Source organism: Ctenopharyngodon idella, chromosome 10 (assembly GCF_019924925.1).
Source record: "Ctenopharyngodon idella isolate HZGC_01 chromosome 10, HZGC01, whole genome shotgun sequence".
Classification (NCBI taxonomy): Eukaryota; Metazoa; Chordata; class Actinopteri; order Cypriniformes; family Xenocyprididae; genus Ctenopharyngodon; species Ctenopharyngodon idella.
In genome coordinates, this window is record NC_067229.1 from 41,633,070 (window position 1) to 41,650,111 (window position 17,042).

Consider the following 17,042-nt stretch of genomic DNA (forward strand, 5'->3'; position numbering starts at 1 on the left):
TAGAGAATAAATGTTAATTTTATTAGAACTATCAAGTAAAACAAATAAAAGAACACCGCACCTATGAGTGTCTACACGCCATTGAACATTAAAAACATCCAGTACAGTACCAGGATTATGCTGTTCTCCCTTGTCAAGTATCATTTTCACAAGCTTTTCAGCTTTTGAAATTTAAAACAGATCATTAGCAACTCAGGTGATTTCCATCTGTTAGCAGAGAATAAAGTTAGAAATGACTTGAAACTGAGATGCTAGAAACAAATAAAGGTGGCTCAGTGCCATACACAGACCGGTAGTGCGTTTAAGACATTTGAAGGTGCACCTCTTCTCGGTCCTAACATGTCCAAACACAACTGAACACTGGTTTGACTAGTTTTCAGTAGCATATTTGAATATTAAAATGTCTTGAAACATAAAACCATGCCTTTTTTCAAGTATTGGTCCACAGTGTGTTCTCCCACGTTCACACTTGTGTTTTGTAGCTGTCGTTTGTTTTTATACAGACCCAAACTCGGACATCCAGGACTCATACTTCTCCAGGTCTGCAGCAGAGACGGATTTTGAGATCTTTTTGAGTGCAAGCTCAAAGTCCTCCATGGTGACCGGCATCTGCAGCTCATCTTTAGAAAGAGCACGGATCTCCTCCGGACTCAGACCCTGGATCCTCCTTCGCATCGCCATCATTGATGCATCTCTGAGAGCGCAAACATAAGTCTGTCAGTCAAATTCACACAATGAATTTACATATTTAGAGCATACAGCTTCATTTAAAGAGGACCTATTATGCTTTTTTACATTTTCAACGTTCTTTAGTGTGTAATGTTGCTGTTTGAGCATGAAAAAGGTCTGCAAAGTTACAAAGCACAAAGTCCACTCCAAAGGGACCTGCATTTAACCTTTTCAAGGGCATTTTGTTTTCATAGTTAGACAGATATTGTGATGTATTATTATAGTATTGTATAGCTATATATTGATAATCGCAGAATTGCGGTATCGTGATATTATTGGTATCATAAGCCAGGTATCGTGTCGTGAGGTACCCTGTGATTCCCACCCCTAATCACAACACACTGGTCCAGCTGACCAATCAGAGCACATTGCGCTTTCCAGAAGGAGGGGCTTCATACAGAAACAGACCAAATAGAGCGTTACTGACAGACTGGGAAGAGAGGTGCTGCAACAATGTAAAATATGCAAACAATTAGCTGGGTTTTTTTTTTTAACATTCAAGCATAAAAACCTATTCTAGTAGCCCCAAAATCAAGACTTTATAAAAGGTCCTCTTTAAGTGTTAAAGTGATTTTAAAATACTTTCTCTCGTCCCATCTTAATATGCAAATACAAAACATATAAACTCTGAATTCTGACTGATTAATTCTGACTGAATTGATTAAATCATTTACAATGCTTTATGAAATACGTTCCTCTTAAAACACACTTTGTACTTTTAGCTGAAGCAGCTAGAGCTGGTTGCTTCTTTTCAAGATAACTCTTCTATTCAGGAATTTTCTGCAACGCTGAAGGGAAAATGAATGGAAAATATACTAATGGGCCCCAGGCAGCCACTGTTTGAGCTTGTTCTTTTTGGCTGTGATTTTGTCGCTTTGCACTGCATTGTATTTTTAGCAAGGGCAGAAAAATGACTTGATGCTTGAAACCTGTCACATCACATTCAGCTAGGTCAAGGTGTTATCTGTAATCCTGAAAACATACTGTACCTGCAGACATTGGTGATGTCAGCTCCTGAATAACCCTCAATTTTCTCAGCGATGAGGGTGAGATCCACGTCAGATGCCACTTCAACTTCCCTTAGGTTGATCTTTAACAGTTCTGCCCGTCCTTTAGCTGTGGAGTTCAGTAATGGTTTGATGAAAGCCATGTTTTTATAAAAAAAAAAAAAAAAAAAAATAATAATAATAATAATACGCTTTGTTTACTTTTTATTAAGTTTACTTTTATTAAGTTCTAATAAGTTCTATTAATTCTCTTAATTAAGTTCTATTAAGGAGGGCTGCATTACAGTATTGCGCTACAGCGCCCCACTGGTCAAACCGCGTCATTGCAGGCCCTTCATGTTTGAAAAAAGCTATGTGATCATCAAAATACTATTATTTTTACTAATAAAAGTCACGTTTTTTTAATCATTCAAAACATGCTGTGACTTATATTCCAAAGTGACTTGTATAATACAATTAACAGAAAGCAAAACAAAGCCCATACTTTTTGATTCCTGCTGAATGACAGTGGTGTGTGAGTCCTAGTTTATTTGTATAGCACATTTCCCCACATGCCGGTACTTTCAGTTTGGGATTAATAAATGTTGTTTATAACGAATTCCACTATAATTTATGTTTGTTTTATACTAATATTTTTCATTTCTGTTGTGTTCTGAATACCGTTAAATTTAAAGGATTTGTTTTGGAGTGAGGGGAACTAAAATACATGTTTATAGTGTTTATAATGTTTGTAAATGTTTTAATTACTGGTATTTTACATTCTTTCTGAAAAATAATAATAAAAAAATATGACTGATGTGACCAATTTATTCTTTCTCTCTCAACAATGCAATATTGGTCCAGTGCAACTTATAGTCAGGTGTGACTTATTTTCCAGAAATATATATATATATATATATATATTTTATTCCCCTTTTTTGCAAGATGTAAAATAAGTCTCTGATGTCCCCAGAGTGTCTATGTGAAGTTTTACCTTAAAATACCACACAGATCATTTTTTTATAGAATGTTAAAATTGCCATTTTTTTGGGGTGAGCAAAAACAGGCCGTTTTTGTGTGTGTCCCTTTAAATGCAAATGAGCTGGTGCTCCCGGCCCCCTTTCAAGAACAGGGAGGAGCTTCAAGAGACTGCTTTTGAATTATGGGAATTACAAAAAGATGAGTGAGTGGATTTTTACCATTATAGACTGGTTGTTCTCACACACTGCGGACACACATCAGTGTTCAAACACCTTACAAAAGTGAATTTTGCATAACATGTAACCTTTAAATAAATTTTTATAACATTTAAGTTATTTTAAATCAGCAATGAAAATTCTAATTATTCATATTTCAAAATGTGCTTAAGTGTCATGAAAAATCTCAATTATCCTAAAAATAAGCTTCATTTTATTTATACAATTTCTAATTTTGTCCTTTTGGTTTCAGGGAGAAATATGACCTTTTTAAAATATGACATATTTTTGTCTCCCAACCTATTTGAAATTCTAAAATTTAGGCCCTTTAACTGTAACAAAAGAGTTGCATCAGACAATGAAAGCTCATGAGTAATGACTAACTAACTGAACTATACAGCACATTGTGAATGGATAGAAATTAGTCAGGCTGGTTCATTTATGAGTGGGTGAGATGCACGGAGAAATCAGAGGAGCCGTGACTGCCTGGAGTATGTTGTCCTGTTGATGGGCGTTTGTGTGTGAGGGTGTTAGATTACCAGTGGGCAGTGGAATGTAGATCCTCTTCTCCAGTCGTCTCCTTAGAGCTTCATCAATGTCCCAGGGGAAGTTAGTGGCAGCCAGGACCATTACCATTTTAGAGGGATCATCACTCTCTGGAGCACCTCCTACACCTGATGCCATTACACGTGTAGGCGTTAAAATAAGGCGGCATTATTCATTGTACTATCATAACTGGGTCGCTTACTACACAAAACTCACCATCCATCTGCATGAGTAATTCTGACTTCACTCTGCGACTGGCCTCATGTTCATCTGATGTGCCCCGCCTCCCGCACATAGAGTCGATCTCATCAATAAAAATTGTTGTAGGAGCATAAAAACGAGCCTGTTAAAACAAAAAATAAGCCTATAACATGACCAACATTTTTAGTTTATCAGACATTTCTTGTATTGTAATTAATTTCAGGAAGTTTTTTTGTAAAGTGGGACACAATCAGAATAAAAAAATAATAATTGACCCCTGAAATTAATTTAACCTTTAGTAAAGGCATATTTTTTTCTCTAACTAATTAACTAACTAACTAACTAACCTTTTTCACTATGTAAACACAGTGTGTCAAAACAACATTGCTAACTAGGGCTATATTTTACCTTTTATGAGGGCATATATTTTCTAACTACTTGGCTAACTAACTAACCAACTAACAACATAACTAACTAACTAAATTTTTCCCAATAAAAACAGTGTATCGTCTATTTATGTCAAATCGACACTGATTTTCAGGAGGGTTTTTTTTTTTTTTTTAAAAACTAACTACCTGGCTAGCTAACTAAACGACTAACTACATAATTAACTTTTTCCCCTTAAAAACACAGTATTATGCCTATAATTTCAAATCAACACCAACTTTCAGGAGTCTTTTTTTTTTTTTTGCCTTTTATAAGGATATATGTTTTTTAGAATTTTCACTAACTAACTACTTTCCTATAAAAAGTTTACCATTAATGTCAAATCATCAGTGCTTATCAAGGGTATTTTATTAACTTTTATGAATATTTTTCTCTCTAACTAAATACCTTTCTTGCTAACCAACTAACCGACTAACTACCTAGCTAACTGACTAACTTTTCACTAAAAAAAAAAAAAACCAGCATATTACCCATTTATTAAGTCAAATCATCACTGATTTCACAAGTGTTTTACCTTTTATGAGGGTTTTTTTTTTTCTCTAACTAACAAACTGACTACCTTTTTCTTTATTAAAACATAAAGCATATTGGCCACTAATGTCAACTTGCTTTTATGAAAGAATACTGTTGTCTAACTAACTATAAAAGTACTTGTAAATAATGCAAAAGATATAATGACACAGTAAATAAATTCACTTCAAACATGCATTTGAAATAATTGGTCCCCATGTTAGAATATACAGGTCTCTACCGTCTATCCATGTACATTTTGTATGTAATCGCCGTTTCAGTTTTTTATGTCGTTGGGAGAGTATTCTTAATATTCTGTGTTTAGCTTATTTTAGTTTTCCTTCCATCCAAAACCAAAAATAATTAATGGACAAACACTATCATAGCATCTACATTGCTTCCTTGGAGATCACTCACCATTTCAAAGAGGAGCCGCACCAGTTTCTCAGACTCTCCCCTGTACTTTGAGGTCAGCGTGGAGGACGACACATTGAAAAATGTTGTGCCACATTCGGTCGCAACTGCTTTAGCCAGCATGGTCTTCCCTGTACCTGGTGGCCCCACCATCAGCACCCCCTGATTGTTTAAGAACAACATGCATTGGTATCATCTTCACATGGGCACGAATTTAAAAAAACAAAGATGCAGTCGATGATTTGTGGAAAAAAAACACTTCAATAGACCAGATGGCATGTAAAAAACAAACTGAAGTAGAAATATATCAGCCATACTCAATGTGATTAATGATACAGTACTAATGAGAGCTTGTGTTGAAAAATATGCGTTCTGTCCTACATAATAAACTAGTATAACAGCGCCCTCTGGTGGATTAAAAAACTATGATAAAAAAGAAATTGACACATGAATGTTGGCAAATACATATTATGACTGACTATGCATCCATATGCTTGTAAGCTCAGATGTCAAACTCTGGCATCAGGTGTCATCTAACATATTAACCTTCCACGGGCGGCGGATCCCCTTGAAGAAGTCTGGCATCCACATAGGCAGGACCACTGCCTCTCTCAGCAGCTTTTTGGCATCTTCCAGATCTGCTATGTCATCCCTGCAGGAACAGTAACACATGACAGCTTGCCTGAATAACCGTCCAGCACTGAATCACTAACTGCCACTGTGACTGACAGCTGTCGCTGACTCAACACACAACAACTACACTCTGGTGAAGTATGAAAACTAAACTTACTGCATTGCTATTTATACAGCCAGTATAGCCAGTAGGAACTTTTGTCACATTTTCTGGGCTGCTTTTCATATAAAATGTGCTTAATGGATAGGAATCTTTTCCTATCCATTAAGCACATTTTATATGAAAAGTGTTAAAGAGAACTGAAACTGCAAACTCTTTTTGGATGCTGAGAGAATAATCAAACTACCCCAAATATTTAAAGAGTTAGTCCATCCAAAAATGAAAAAAATTGTCATTCATGTCATTCCAAACCCTTAAGACTTTCGTTCATCTTCAAAACAAAAATTAAGATATTTTAAATGAAATCTGAGAGATTTCTGTCCCTCCATTGACAGTCCACGTAACTGCCACTTTGTCATTCATAAAGATATGTAAAAGTTATCCATATGAATCAAGCAGTTTACTCAATCTTCTGAAGAGACTCAATCGCTTAATATGATGAACAGATTAAATTTAGGCTTGACACGCAAGAACAAACTTAATTGGTTCTTGCAGAAGCTCAAACGTGCTGCGTAACACACGAGAATGAACCTCATTGTTTCTTGCACGTCAAACAAACATGCTTGAGCTTCTATTTACCATATCTGATGTGCGAGTTGACAAATGTTTATATGTGAATAAAAGCCTAAATTCAATCTGTTCATCATATAAATTGATTGTGTCTTTTCAGAAAATTTGGACTAAACTGCTCAATTCATATGGATTAGTTTTATAATCTTTATGAACATTTTGAAGAGTCATAGTGGTAGTAACGTACACTGTCAGTGGAGGGACAGAAATCTCTGATTTCATTAAAATATCTTCATTTGTGTTTCAAAGACAAAAGAGTCTTATTGGTTTGCAAAGACATGAGGGTGAGTAAATGATGACATAATTTTCATTTTTAGGGTAAACTATCTCTTTAATGAATGAACATGCAAGGGCAGGAGATTTTATGAATGACATGCGTTCCAATTCTGCTAATGCCCTAAAGTGCACTGATATATTAACACATGCTGTACTTCAGTATTTAGTGTTTAACAGTTATGGGTAGGCCTGTGGTAGGCCTGTCTCTCTCTATTATTGATAACTGTCTGATCGTGGTTATTTGGTCTAATCGCAATTATTTTGAGAGCCAAATTAGTATAACATGGCCACAATTTAGTGAAACGAGGGAACACATTCTTTATTCGTGGCCACAACTGAAATAAAATCGAGAGAATGATTTCTTAAAGGGTTAGTTCACCCAAAAATTCTGTAATTAATTACTCACCTTCATGTCGTTCCACACCCGTAAGACCTTCATTCATCTTCAGAACACAAATTAAGATATTTTTGATGAAATCTGAGAGGTATGACTCATCCATAGACAGCAATTCAACCACCACTTTCAAGGTCCAGAAAGGTACTAAAGACATCACTGTTTATGTTCAGTGCTTCCAGGTTCTACATCAGAACCCGACTCATTATTGGCCGGCTCCTGTGTCAGCATCACACGCATGCATCGTGCTGCTTACGTGAACAGCGTCGGCCAATACTGAGCCAGCGTTCTGACATAAATCCTGGAAGCATTGAACATATACAATGTAAGAGAATGACACAGAAGAGAGGATATTGTTGAATAAAGTCGTTATTTTTGCACACAAAAAGTATTCTCGTAGCTTCATAAAATTAAGGTTGCACCACTGCAGTTACGTGGGCTATTTTAACAATATCTTTAGTGCCTTAGTACCTTTAGTAACTTTCTTTAATATGAACGAGTCAGATATCTCTCGCATTTCATCAAAAATATCTTAATTTGTGTTCCAAAGATGAACAAAGGTCTTACAGGTGTGGAACGACATGAGGGTGAGGAATTAATGATAGAAGTTTCATTTTTGGGTGAACTAACCATTTAATCCTTTATTACGTGTATATATATATATATATATATATATTATTAATCATTTTAAAATGTATTAAATATTATTGAGATTTGCTGGGCTCTAGCATGAGATTAAAGAAAGAACGAAAGAAAGAAAGAAAGAAAGAAAGAAAGAAAGAAAGAAAGAAAGAAGTTTAACAAAAACTCAAATTTACTTTCATGATAGCAAATGATCTATAAATGTTGCATAAAAAAGCATTTATTTTGTAAACTATATAATCATAAGCACTTGAAAAGTAAAACTAGTAGTAAAATGGCACAATACCAGTGGATATTGAGATTCCGGGACACAATATCTCTCTCTAGTGCATCCACCAGATCGCTGTCATAGCCAGTGCCATCAAACTTCCTCTGTTCCACATCAGCAGCACCCTCCTGGGCATTCTTCTTACTCTGACAACATAGACAGATAGGACACATGATAATAGGTACCTGGAAAACTTAAATGATCTAAGCTGAAATGAAGTCAAGCATAGTTCCAAATCTGACTCAGAGATGTTTTCCTCATCTTGTACATTCGGCTTAATAGTTTGGGTAATTTACTTTTTCCTCCTTAGCTTTATTTCCACGGCCATCACGAGTGTTCGGTCTATCTGATTTGACGTTCGGCTGACCCCTCCCCACAGGTCCACGATGCTGCATCCCAGGTGACTCTTTCCTCTGAGGCTTTGATACAGTGACTGGCTTCTTCACCTGGGCAGGTCCCCTATGACCAGACAGAGTGATATCGTCAGGCATCAGGTCCATGTGACCACATATGCAAAAACAGATTCACTAATTAGTCCATTTTTTTATCCAATTAATCGAAGAAATAATCAGCCAACAAATCGATTACCAAAATAATCATTAGTTGCAGCCCTAGTAACCATATGTACCCCCAGACGTGTTCGAGAACTTGCTAGTGGAAGAGTGGAGTAAGAACTGGCAAAGAACAGCAAGAACTGGCAAATCTGTTGCAGTCCATGAGGATGAGATACACTGTAGCACTTAAAGGGTTAGTTCACCCAAAAATTACATTTCTGTCATTAATTACTCACCCTCATGTCGCTCCACACCCATAAGACCTTCGTTCATCTTCGGGACACAAATTAAGATATTTTTGATGAAATCTGAGAGCTTTCTGACCTTCCTATACACAGCAATGTCATAACCAATTTCAAAGGCCAGAAAAGTATTAAAGACATTGTTTAAATAGCCCATGTGACTACAGTGGTTCAAACTTAACATTCTGAAGCGACAAGAAAACTTTTTGTGCGCACTTTATTCAACAATTTCTTCTCTTCCCTGTCAATCTCCTATGCTTTTCATGTTATAAACAAAGTGCAGCGCTTCAGGTTCTTTGTCAGAACACCAGCTCATGAACGAAGGTCTTATGGGTGTGGAACGACATGAGGGTGAGTAATTAATGAGAGAAATTTCATTTTTGAACTAACCCTTTAAAGCAGCTGCTGGACACACTAGATACTGACTGCTACTTTTGATATTAACCCTGTTCAGGGTCTCAATATTCCATTTCTGTTTGTCACATATATGTAAAATTTGTTCATTTGTTGAATTTTTTTATGCTCATACAAGTATTTACGTTAAAAAAATTTGAAATTTAACAAAACGGTGCATGAGTGAACATGGCAGTGACAGCATGAAGATAGGAGACATGTGACATGCTCTGCAGCTGACAGAACTCCTCAGGGGTTTATGTAATCAGCTGCCTATGCTACCTGTGCTCCGCTGGGGTTGGGGGAGGCCAGACATCAGGGTCCCTTGGGCTCTCTTCAGGCAAAGGGTTGGGGAAATCAACTGGTTTGTCCACCTTGAAACTCTCCAGGGTGTTTACGATGCTTTTCATCTGCTCATATTCCTCTGCCAGTTCCTGCCGAACCTGGGCTCAGAGAGGGGGGGAACCACAGTGGATTGAGTCCTTCAGATGACATATACTGTACCAACATCACTATATTATTTGGCTTATACCTGTTTAAACTAATATAAATGGTCATGAACACATTAAATCAGAGACTTACTTGTTGCCATTTGACTTTCAGGGCAGGATCTCTGAGGGACATACAGTGCTTATGGATCTGTTGTATAACACCTTGGTAGTACACCATGGACGAATCATAGTTCCCCAGTAGTGCATATTCTCTTCCTTTCTTAGCGTTGTCGCAAATCTCAGTCAGATTCATGATGAGAAATCAAACTGAACGTTGCTTCAATGTGACCTGAGTTCACAGCGTCATTACAGAAGCTGATTTGAGTGTGGTTGATTGAAGTCCTAAACATGTCAAAGAACAGAGAGGATGATAAGATGATGCAGAGCTAAATAAAACATTTATAAACAGAAGAGGGGTGAAGTTGGGTAAAACATCACTTTCTGGCAAATCATCTAGAGGAGCATTAAAATGTCTCTGCACATTTCCAGACTCACTGAGTGTAAAGTCAGGTCTCTTAAATTATTTTGTTTAAAATATTTAACAAAATACAACCCAAAAGCTATCTAGAGAACTGTTATGTCAGAAGTCAACATGTGTGTCAAAACCATTTTGTTTGAGTAAAATGCACCAGGGATCCCATATAGCAAAACCTTCAGATAGAATGAGTTGGATTTGTGGGTGTTAGAATAAGAAATGTTAAAAAAAATAAATAAATAAAAAAAAAAAGGCTCATTTAAGACATTGTTACTGTATGAACCTCTTTCATGTAGGTTGTGTGAACATTTATATGTAGAAGTGCTTTTAATAATTTTAATTTCTGTAAAATTATAGTTTTGTGGGAAAAAATTGTATTCTTTACCGATAATAGTCAATAAAAATTGAGTGTATGCAAGTGGTAAGTGTGCGTATATTGGCACATATGGAAGCATCATTCATACAATATAAATATAAATACTGACATAAGCTGATGGTAGTAGATAAAATGGGCCAACAACTAAACAGTCTTTTTCTTTAAATGATTAGGTTATTTAGAAAGAATTTTTTAGATATATTTAAGATATCAATCACGATGCCTTACTTTTAGATGTCCAATATTTTATTGTTAATATACAAATCTGATATTAAAAGTTGCAATGTTAGTGCATTCATAGGTTTTTTTTCCCATTCGACCTCTGTAATGTTTTTTTGCCCTCTGTAGAAAAGTCGAATCAATCAAATCAGTTTATAAATATTAAGTAATATTATTGCATCGGTTTAAAATGAAATGACTTAATCTAAAATAACTAAATCAACCGAATCTTATCTGGTCCATTTTACCTGCTGACACCACCGTGAGTGTGGATTCCCTCTGACAACAATCACAGAATTTCTCTACGCGTTCAGCTGCAGTTACTACTACTGGTGTACTAAACTTTGGTTTATTAACCTTTGCCCTGCCCACACAGTGACTGTCTAAAATAAGACAATTTCGTTTGTCGGACACTTGACGTGAAACACATAATAAATACCGTTCGAGACACCTCAAATTACTCGAACGACCTATTTCTTAAAAACGAATTAACCTGACAATCGACCATGAATGATTCCATTCAATCATTCTTCTTATAAAATCAAATTGATCAAGCCGTGCTTGTATGTAAAAACAGCACAAACGTCACCGCTTTTACATATTCCTTTGCAAGGGACTTGTAGTTTTTTCCGTTTGCCTTAGAGTGCAGACAAATAGCGAAAACTGCAATAAGGAACTACATTACCCATAAGGCAACAGTGCAGGACGCTTAAGATTTAGGCCAGCGGTAACAAAAAGGATTTACCAGAAAACAAAATATGAAGTCCAGTTGTTAGTTTATGAATCCTTCTAAGAACATGCGATATGACAGATGTGTTCTACATTTAATTCTAGGTTTGCAGGGAAATGCGTAAGTGTCTTACCTTTATTCGAGGCACTTTTACATTCGACTGGTCCACAGTCCGTTACCCACTGATGTTGCCATGGCCGCGAAAAGACGCTGACTGAAGAATGAGTGCATGTGTTGTGGGCAGGGCCTGGACAAACACAACTCAAACCCCTTGATAAACTGAAGGTGAGACCGGGGCTAGTTGTCACACGAGGTATAAAGTAACGGTAACAATATGGTTTTGCTTTACATTTAAATTTACCTGTATTTTTTTCATGGGTAATTACATAAATGTTAATCATGTTATTGTTTTTGTAGCCAAGATACAGGGGGAAAATCATGATAAATATTTACTGGAGTAAACAGTGAGACAACTAGCCCCAGTCAGACTTTCCAGAAACATAATTTAGTTTTTTGTCATGTAATTTGTAATTAACAAACCGTGTTCCTCAATACAATACAAAACGAAATAAAATCCATCCCGTCCACAATGGCAGAGAGACGGCTGTATAGTAACCACTGAAAATACAAGCTCAAAAATAAGGGAATGAAAATCATGGCGCGGATGTAGAGCTGCTGATCTCTATAATAATCTGATTGAAGCGTCATGCCATGTATAAACATATGACAATTCCACAAACTAATCATACGATGGCGCTGTATACCGCTGTAATATGCAGTTTAACCAGATGAACAGCAGGCGGCTCGGATTAATCGAGATTTTCATCTGGTGATACGTTCATGTGTTCTTTTTAAGCCTCTGTTTGTCACGAAAAACATGAAGACCTCAAAACGGACTCACTGGCTGGTGTACTGTAACCTTACATTCAAATCTACTGCCCTAATAAAAACATAAATCAATCAAAATGATAAAAACCAATATAGACAAAGATAATTGAGCTTGGAATCACTTTGTCTTGAGTAATAAAAATAGCTTTAAATTAGAAATAAAAGGTATTTAATATTGGTACATGATGCTCTTCTGTTAATGTGTTTACCTAAATAATTAATCTAATGTAATATTTGACATGAACAAGAGTAGACATGACACACACATAAAACTCTCCTTTCACTTGCAGTATTAGAAAAGCTGCAAGTTAAATAGAAACAGTCTTTATCTAATAGTTAATTAAAATTTATTTAAGATAAATCCATTTAACATTTTAAGTTCCACAGAATGAGTTCCAAATGCCTCTAAGATTTTTATCACAATTAGATGGTAATCTGATTCTATGAAGAAAATGAAAAAAAAAATTTCTTTATTTAAAAAAAAAGTTTATTGATGTCAGAAGCATACCAGAACAAAACAATTACATTTTTTTAATCATTTCTGCAATTACAGTGGTATTCAAAATACAGTAAAATAACTTTGATACGGCGATTTACTAATGATGATAATATTTGATCTGAAAAAAAAAAAAGAGTAAACAAACAAAAGTACATTAAGATATGAACTACAACCTCACATGAAACTAGGTTGTGTGCTGCGCACGTCTAAAACTCCACTGACCCCAAGACAATTTTACAACCCCCGTTTTTTTTTTAACTGTACCAGGTAAGGATAGTGGTGTTGGAACCATCTTTAAGAAATTAAGAACTAAGGGTTGGGGCATTTGGACGAACACGGATGACACTTCTGTAGTGTTAACTATACAAAAAAGGAAAAAAAAGAAACTGTACAGCTTAAAAACATATCATATACACAGCCTTATTTATTTATTTTTTTTGCTTTTCAGTTTTTTTTTATTTTATTTACCCATTTTATGGCCTCAGTAAAGTGTACAGGGGGTTAAATGCTTTATAGACAACAAGCTAAGCTCTAAAAGTTATTTATCTACTCGTCATCCTCATCGTCATCATCATCGTCATCTTCCTCCTCCTCATCGTCGTCGTCGTCATCCTCATCATTAACCTTGTCCGGCTTGGAAGGGGCTTTGGCTGTGGCTCCTCCCACTTTGCCTTTAGAGCGATAGGCGGCAATGTCCTAAAAGGAAAATTAGATGTTTAATTTAATTTAATTAAAGACAATTTATTCATATAGCAAATGCAATATAACATTTTATTTATTTTTTTTAAGCTGACTGGGCGTGGCATCTTTTCTCACCTTCTCATACTTCTCCTTCAGCTTGGCGGCCTTCTTCTCATATGGTTGCTTCTCCTCAGATGATGTTTTGTTCCACATCTCACCCAGTTTCTTGGCCACATCTCCAATAGACAGACCAGGGGTTTCTTCTTTTACCTTGGGTCGGAATTCGGCGCAGAAAATGAAGAATGCAGACCTTTGGTTGAACAGAGGATTAAAAAAAATTATTAACTTTTAATGCTTCACAAATGTCAATGCATCTTCATGACCAAGCAAGATGCTTACGGGGGTCTCTTGGGAGCGTTGGGGTCTTTAAACCTCTTTTTCTTCTCGCCTTTGGGTGGAATGTAGTTCTTCATCTCCCTCTCGTAACGTGCCTTGTCAAGTTTGGCCATATCTTCAAACTTCCCTTTTTCCTTGGCTGACATAGTCTGAGGAAGAGAAGAAAAAAAATCATTGTTGGGAAGAGAGGGAAATTGGCATTAACACAATGTAAATGAAGGTGTGACTGACCTTCCATCGCTCAGAGCACTTTTTGGAAAACTCCGAGAAGTTGACCGTTGCCTCAGGGTGTTTCTTCTTATGCTCCTCACGGCAGGTCTGGACAAAGTATGCGTATGAGGACATTTTGCCTCTTGGTTTTGTTGGATCCTTCCCCATCTTTGCCTAAATATCCTAAATTGAAAAAAAAAAAAAAAAAGTAATTAAAATTCATAATTTTTTAATTTTTTATTTAATCCATAATTTAACAAATTCTACATTAGATCAAATATCAACATGGTGTTAAATTATACTCGTCAAATATCCTATTTTAAATTTGTAGCAATGTGCTCTTTAAAATGAACATCACTAACGAAATTGTTCTTTTGACATGATAACATGACCATCTTTAAACTAGTTTTTTTTTTTCTTGTATTTTGCATATTTTCAAGGAGCGACGTGAAAATTTGACGATTTATGATGTAAATATGATCCCTTCCACAATATTGCGTTTAAAAATAAAGTCTTGTATGCACTTCTGAAACATTAAAAAGTTGTTATAAATACTCACTTTACAAAACCGTATTTTTTCAAAGTTAAAAAAGGGTTAAAACTGTGAAAATAACTAAGTTAATTAAAGTTATCTTATGTTCCAAAGAACGCGCGACATCGAAAAACTCGTAAAAATTCTTAATAATCAAGTTCACTTTCGCCTTGTTCTCCATAGAAAAGAGCCCATTTCTCTCTATGTACCGTTGAAATAGCAATGGCGCACACTCTCGTCTCGCTGAAGGAAAGGAGGTCAACAACGACGGCAATATTTCTTCTTCCATTTTGTGAGAAAGCCTTCTTCATGAAAGAAAGTCCCCCTAAAATGTCTCCACCCGCCTTCCTGCTCGCTTTTGGACACGACAAACAAACGGCGCGGGTCGGTTTTCCTGACCGAAAATTGTTTCCTTCGCAAAAAGCCCAGTGCATTCGCCTGGTGTATAGTAATACATTGGGTCTGTGCTGTGCAGAGTTGCACTGGGCTCGCAATGGCCGCTTGTCTTCATGCACTAACACTGAGAATATGGCTCCTTCTCTTTGTGTCAGCGCTCAGCCATTACACTGCTTTGCAATAAGGGGGAGCCGCGCGACCGCATTACCTACCTCACTTCAACTCTCAATTTAACACCCTTCTCACGCACGGAAAAATATCAAAATACCAGGGTTGGAACGACGGAAGATGGAATTTTTATTTTCCACCTCGAAAAACGCGAACTTTGAGCTCGGCGGGGTAGAAAACACGATTTGAAAAAGTTGAAGCGAACTGCGCCTGTCTATGGCTCTATGGCTTTGCCTTGTTTCCTATGCGAGTACAGTCAGCCATTACAGTAAAGCGCAGCTTCTGAGGTGATTTTTTTTCGCCCGTATCTCTGTCATTTCAATATCACCGAGCGTATAAATGCATACACATAACAATGGCGTTATGCTTTAATTTTTTCGTTAGTCTGTTTTTTTTCTTTCTTATCATTTCTCATAGTTCACTGTCTTCTTCTGACAGACATCCCTTATAAAGCGCTGCAATGGCTGCTTGCTGGCACTATCACCGTCCATAGACCTTGTTTGTACGCAATTCTGTCACCTAGTTGTCCGCTTAACGTTACATTTCGAATAGTCTGAATAAATGTATTTTTTCACATTTTCAGTATTTTCAACCCTCGAATAAAACCGACTATTTTCCGTATTTTTAAAAGATGTACATCAAGACAAATGAAATAAAAAGCTACGGTTATTCTATTCTGAGGGGATAATACCATATTTTTTAACGTTTCATAAAAATCCTCTCACCAATAAAATAGCTTTTTTTACAAGGTAAATTTCAATTCCCTATGGTTTCCTGACCTTTTCTCGCAATTTTTGTACTTACCTCACACTTTGAAATGTCTACAAGCTGACACTTACCACTGTCTTGTCTGGATAGTGAATGTACTGCAATGGCTGTATGTGGATGTAATAGCCCTACGCAGTAGTCTGCTCTCTCAACCCTCTAGCATTACTCTCAATAGGGCTTCCAGCCCATTGGCTGCCGCCACGGCGAATATTCCTGCGATTGGCTGAGAGCTTTCCATTGTCCTAATAACAGCCGTGCTGCGATTGGCTGCCTTTTGTGAAACGTCACGAGTGTTTTAAATGGCGGGGTAATACAAAATACGGAGTGTATGTATGTGTTTCTTGTCTCAGCTTAAAGCAAAGGCTGTGTGTACTGTGTTGGCTGTAGTAGTACTGTGTTCTGTGTGTTCCACGCGCAGTGCTGAATGAACGAGTGAGTCAACGCGGAGTGTCGGCGTTGCTGTGAGGTGGAAAACGCTGAATGAAAGAGTGGTCGGTCCAACTGACGCCCCGCTTTGATCAAGCACTATATGGACATCCGAGTCAGATTTTAACGAAAATGTGCAATTATGACTTATATTTATTAAAGTGGCTTAATCGGCGGGATTTCTTTTTGAGTATCAAAAGGTGATTAATTATAAAGTTTTGATATGAATCGATATGATACAACGTCATAGGCGCTTTCTGCACACTGTTAGTTAGTCCTTGATTTGAATAATTAAATGACAGCACCCCAAAACAATGGTAAAGATTTTTGTATGTCAAGTGCCAGATTAACACTCTCAAAACATTAATCTTGATATCATTGCATTTAGATTTAGTTCGACCACTGATATATTTACCTAAATTTCATAATTAGCCTACAATAGTAAAATATGAGCAGATAAAATATAGATATGGAGTAGAAATCAAAGAAGAGCAATGATGTTACACAATGATTATCTATCTATCTATCTATCTATCTATCTATCTACATTGTAAACCCCATCCCTCAAAATAATTAATTGGTTTGAGTAGGACAAACTTAAACTAATCAGTTCAGTCAAATTAACT

General features: G+C 36.4%; 2 protein-coding genes across 3 annotated transcripts; both read right to left on the minus strand.

The window, feature by feature from the left end:
* katnal1 (katanin p60 subunit A-like 1) lies at positions 1-11,718 on the minus strand. Of its 2 annotated transcripts, none has more exons than XM_051910795.1 (11): positions 11,586-11,718; positions 9,744-9,994; positions 9,444-9,604; positions 8,269-8,431; positions 7,991-8,118; positions 5,576-5,681; positions 5,033-5,191; positions 3,674-3,800; positions 3,451-3,585; positions 1,719-1,845; positions 1-694 (listed from the first exon to the last, which is right to left on the minus strand). In XM_051910795.1, the coding sequence occupies exons 2-11, from the start codon at positions 9,903-9,905 to the stop codon at positions 496-498; spliced, it is 1,467 nt and encodes a 488-aa protein (XP_051766755.1). In that variant the 5' UTR covers positions 9,906-9,994; positions 11,586-11,718; the 3' UTR covers positions 1-495. The 2 variants fall into 2 exon arrangements, with proteins under 2 accessions (XP_051766755.1, XP_051766756.1); XM_051910796.1 differs by lacking the exon at positions 11,586-11,718 and adding an exon at positions 10,971-11,265.
* A 1,087-nt stretch (positions 11,719-12,805) lies between these two features.
* Positions 12,806-16,212, minus strand: hmgb1a (high mobility group box 1a). Its single transcript, XM_051909890.1, has 5 exons — positions 16,062-16,212; positions 14,148-14,309; positions 13,920-14,065; positions 13,656-13,830; positions 12,806-13,535 (listed from the first exon to the last, which is right to left on the minus strand). The coding sequence occupies exons 2-5, from the start codon at positions 14,292-14,294 to the stop codon at positions 13,386-13,388; spliced, it is 618 nt and encodes a 205-aa protein (XP_051765850.1). The 5' UTR covers positions 14,295-14,309; positions 16,062-16,212; the 3' UTR covers positions 12,806-13,385.
* Positions 16,213-17,042: the final 830 nt, after the last annotated feature.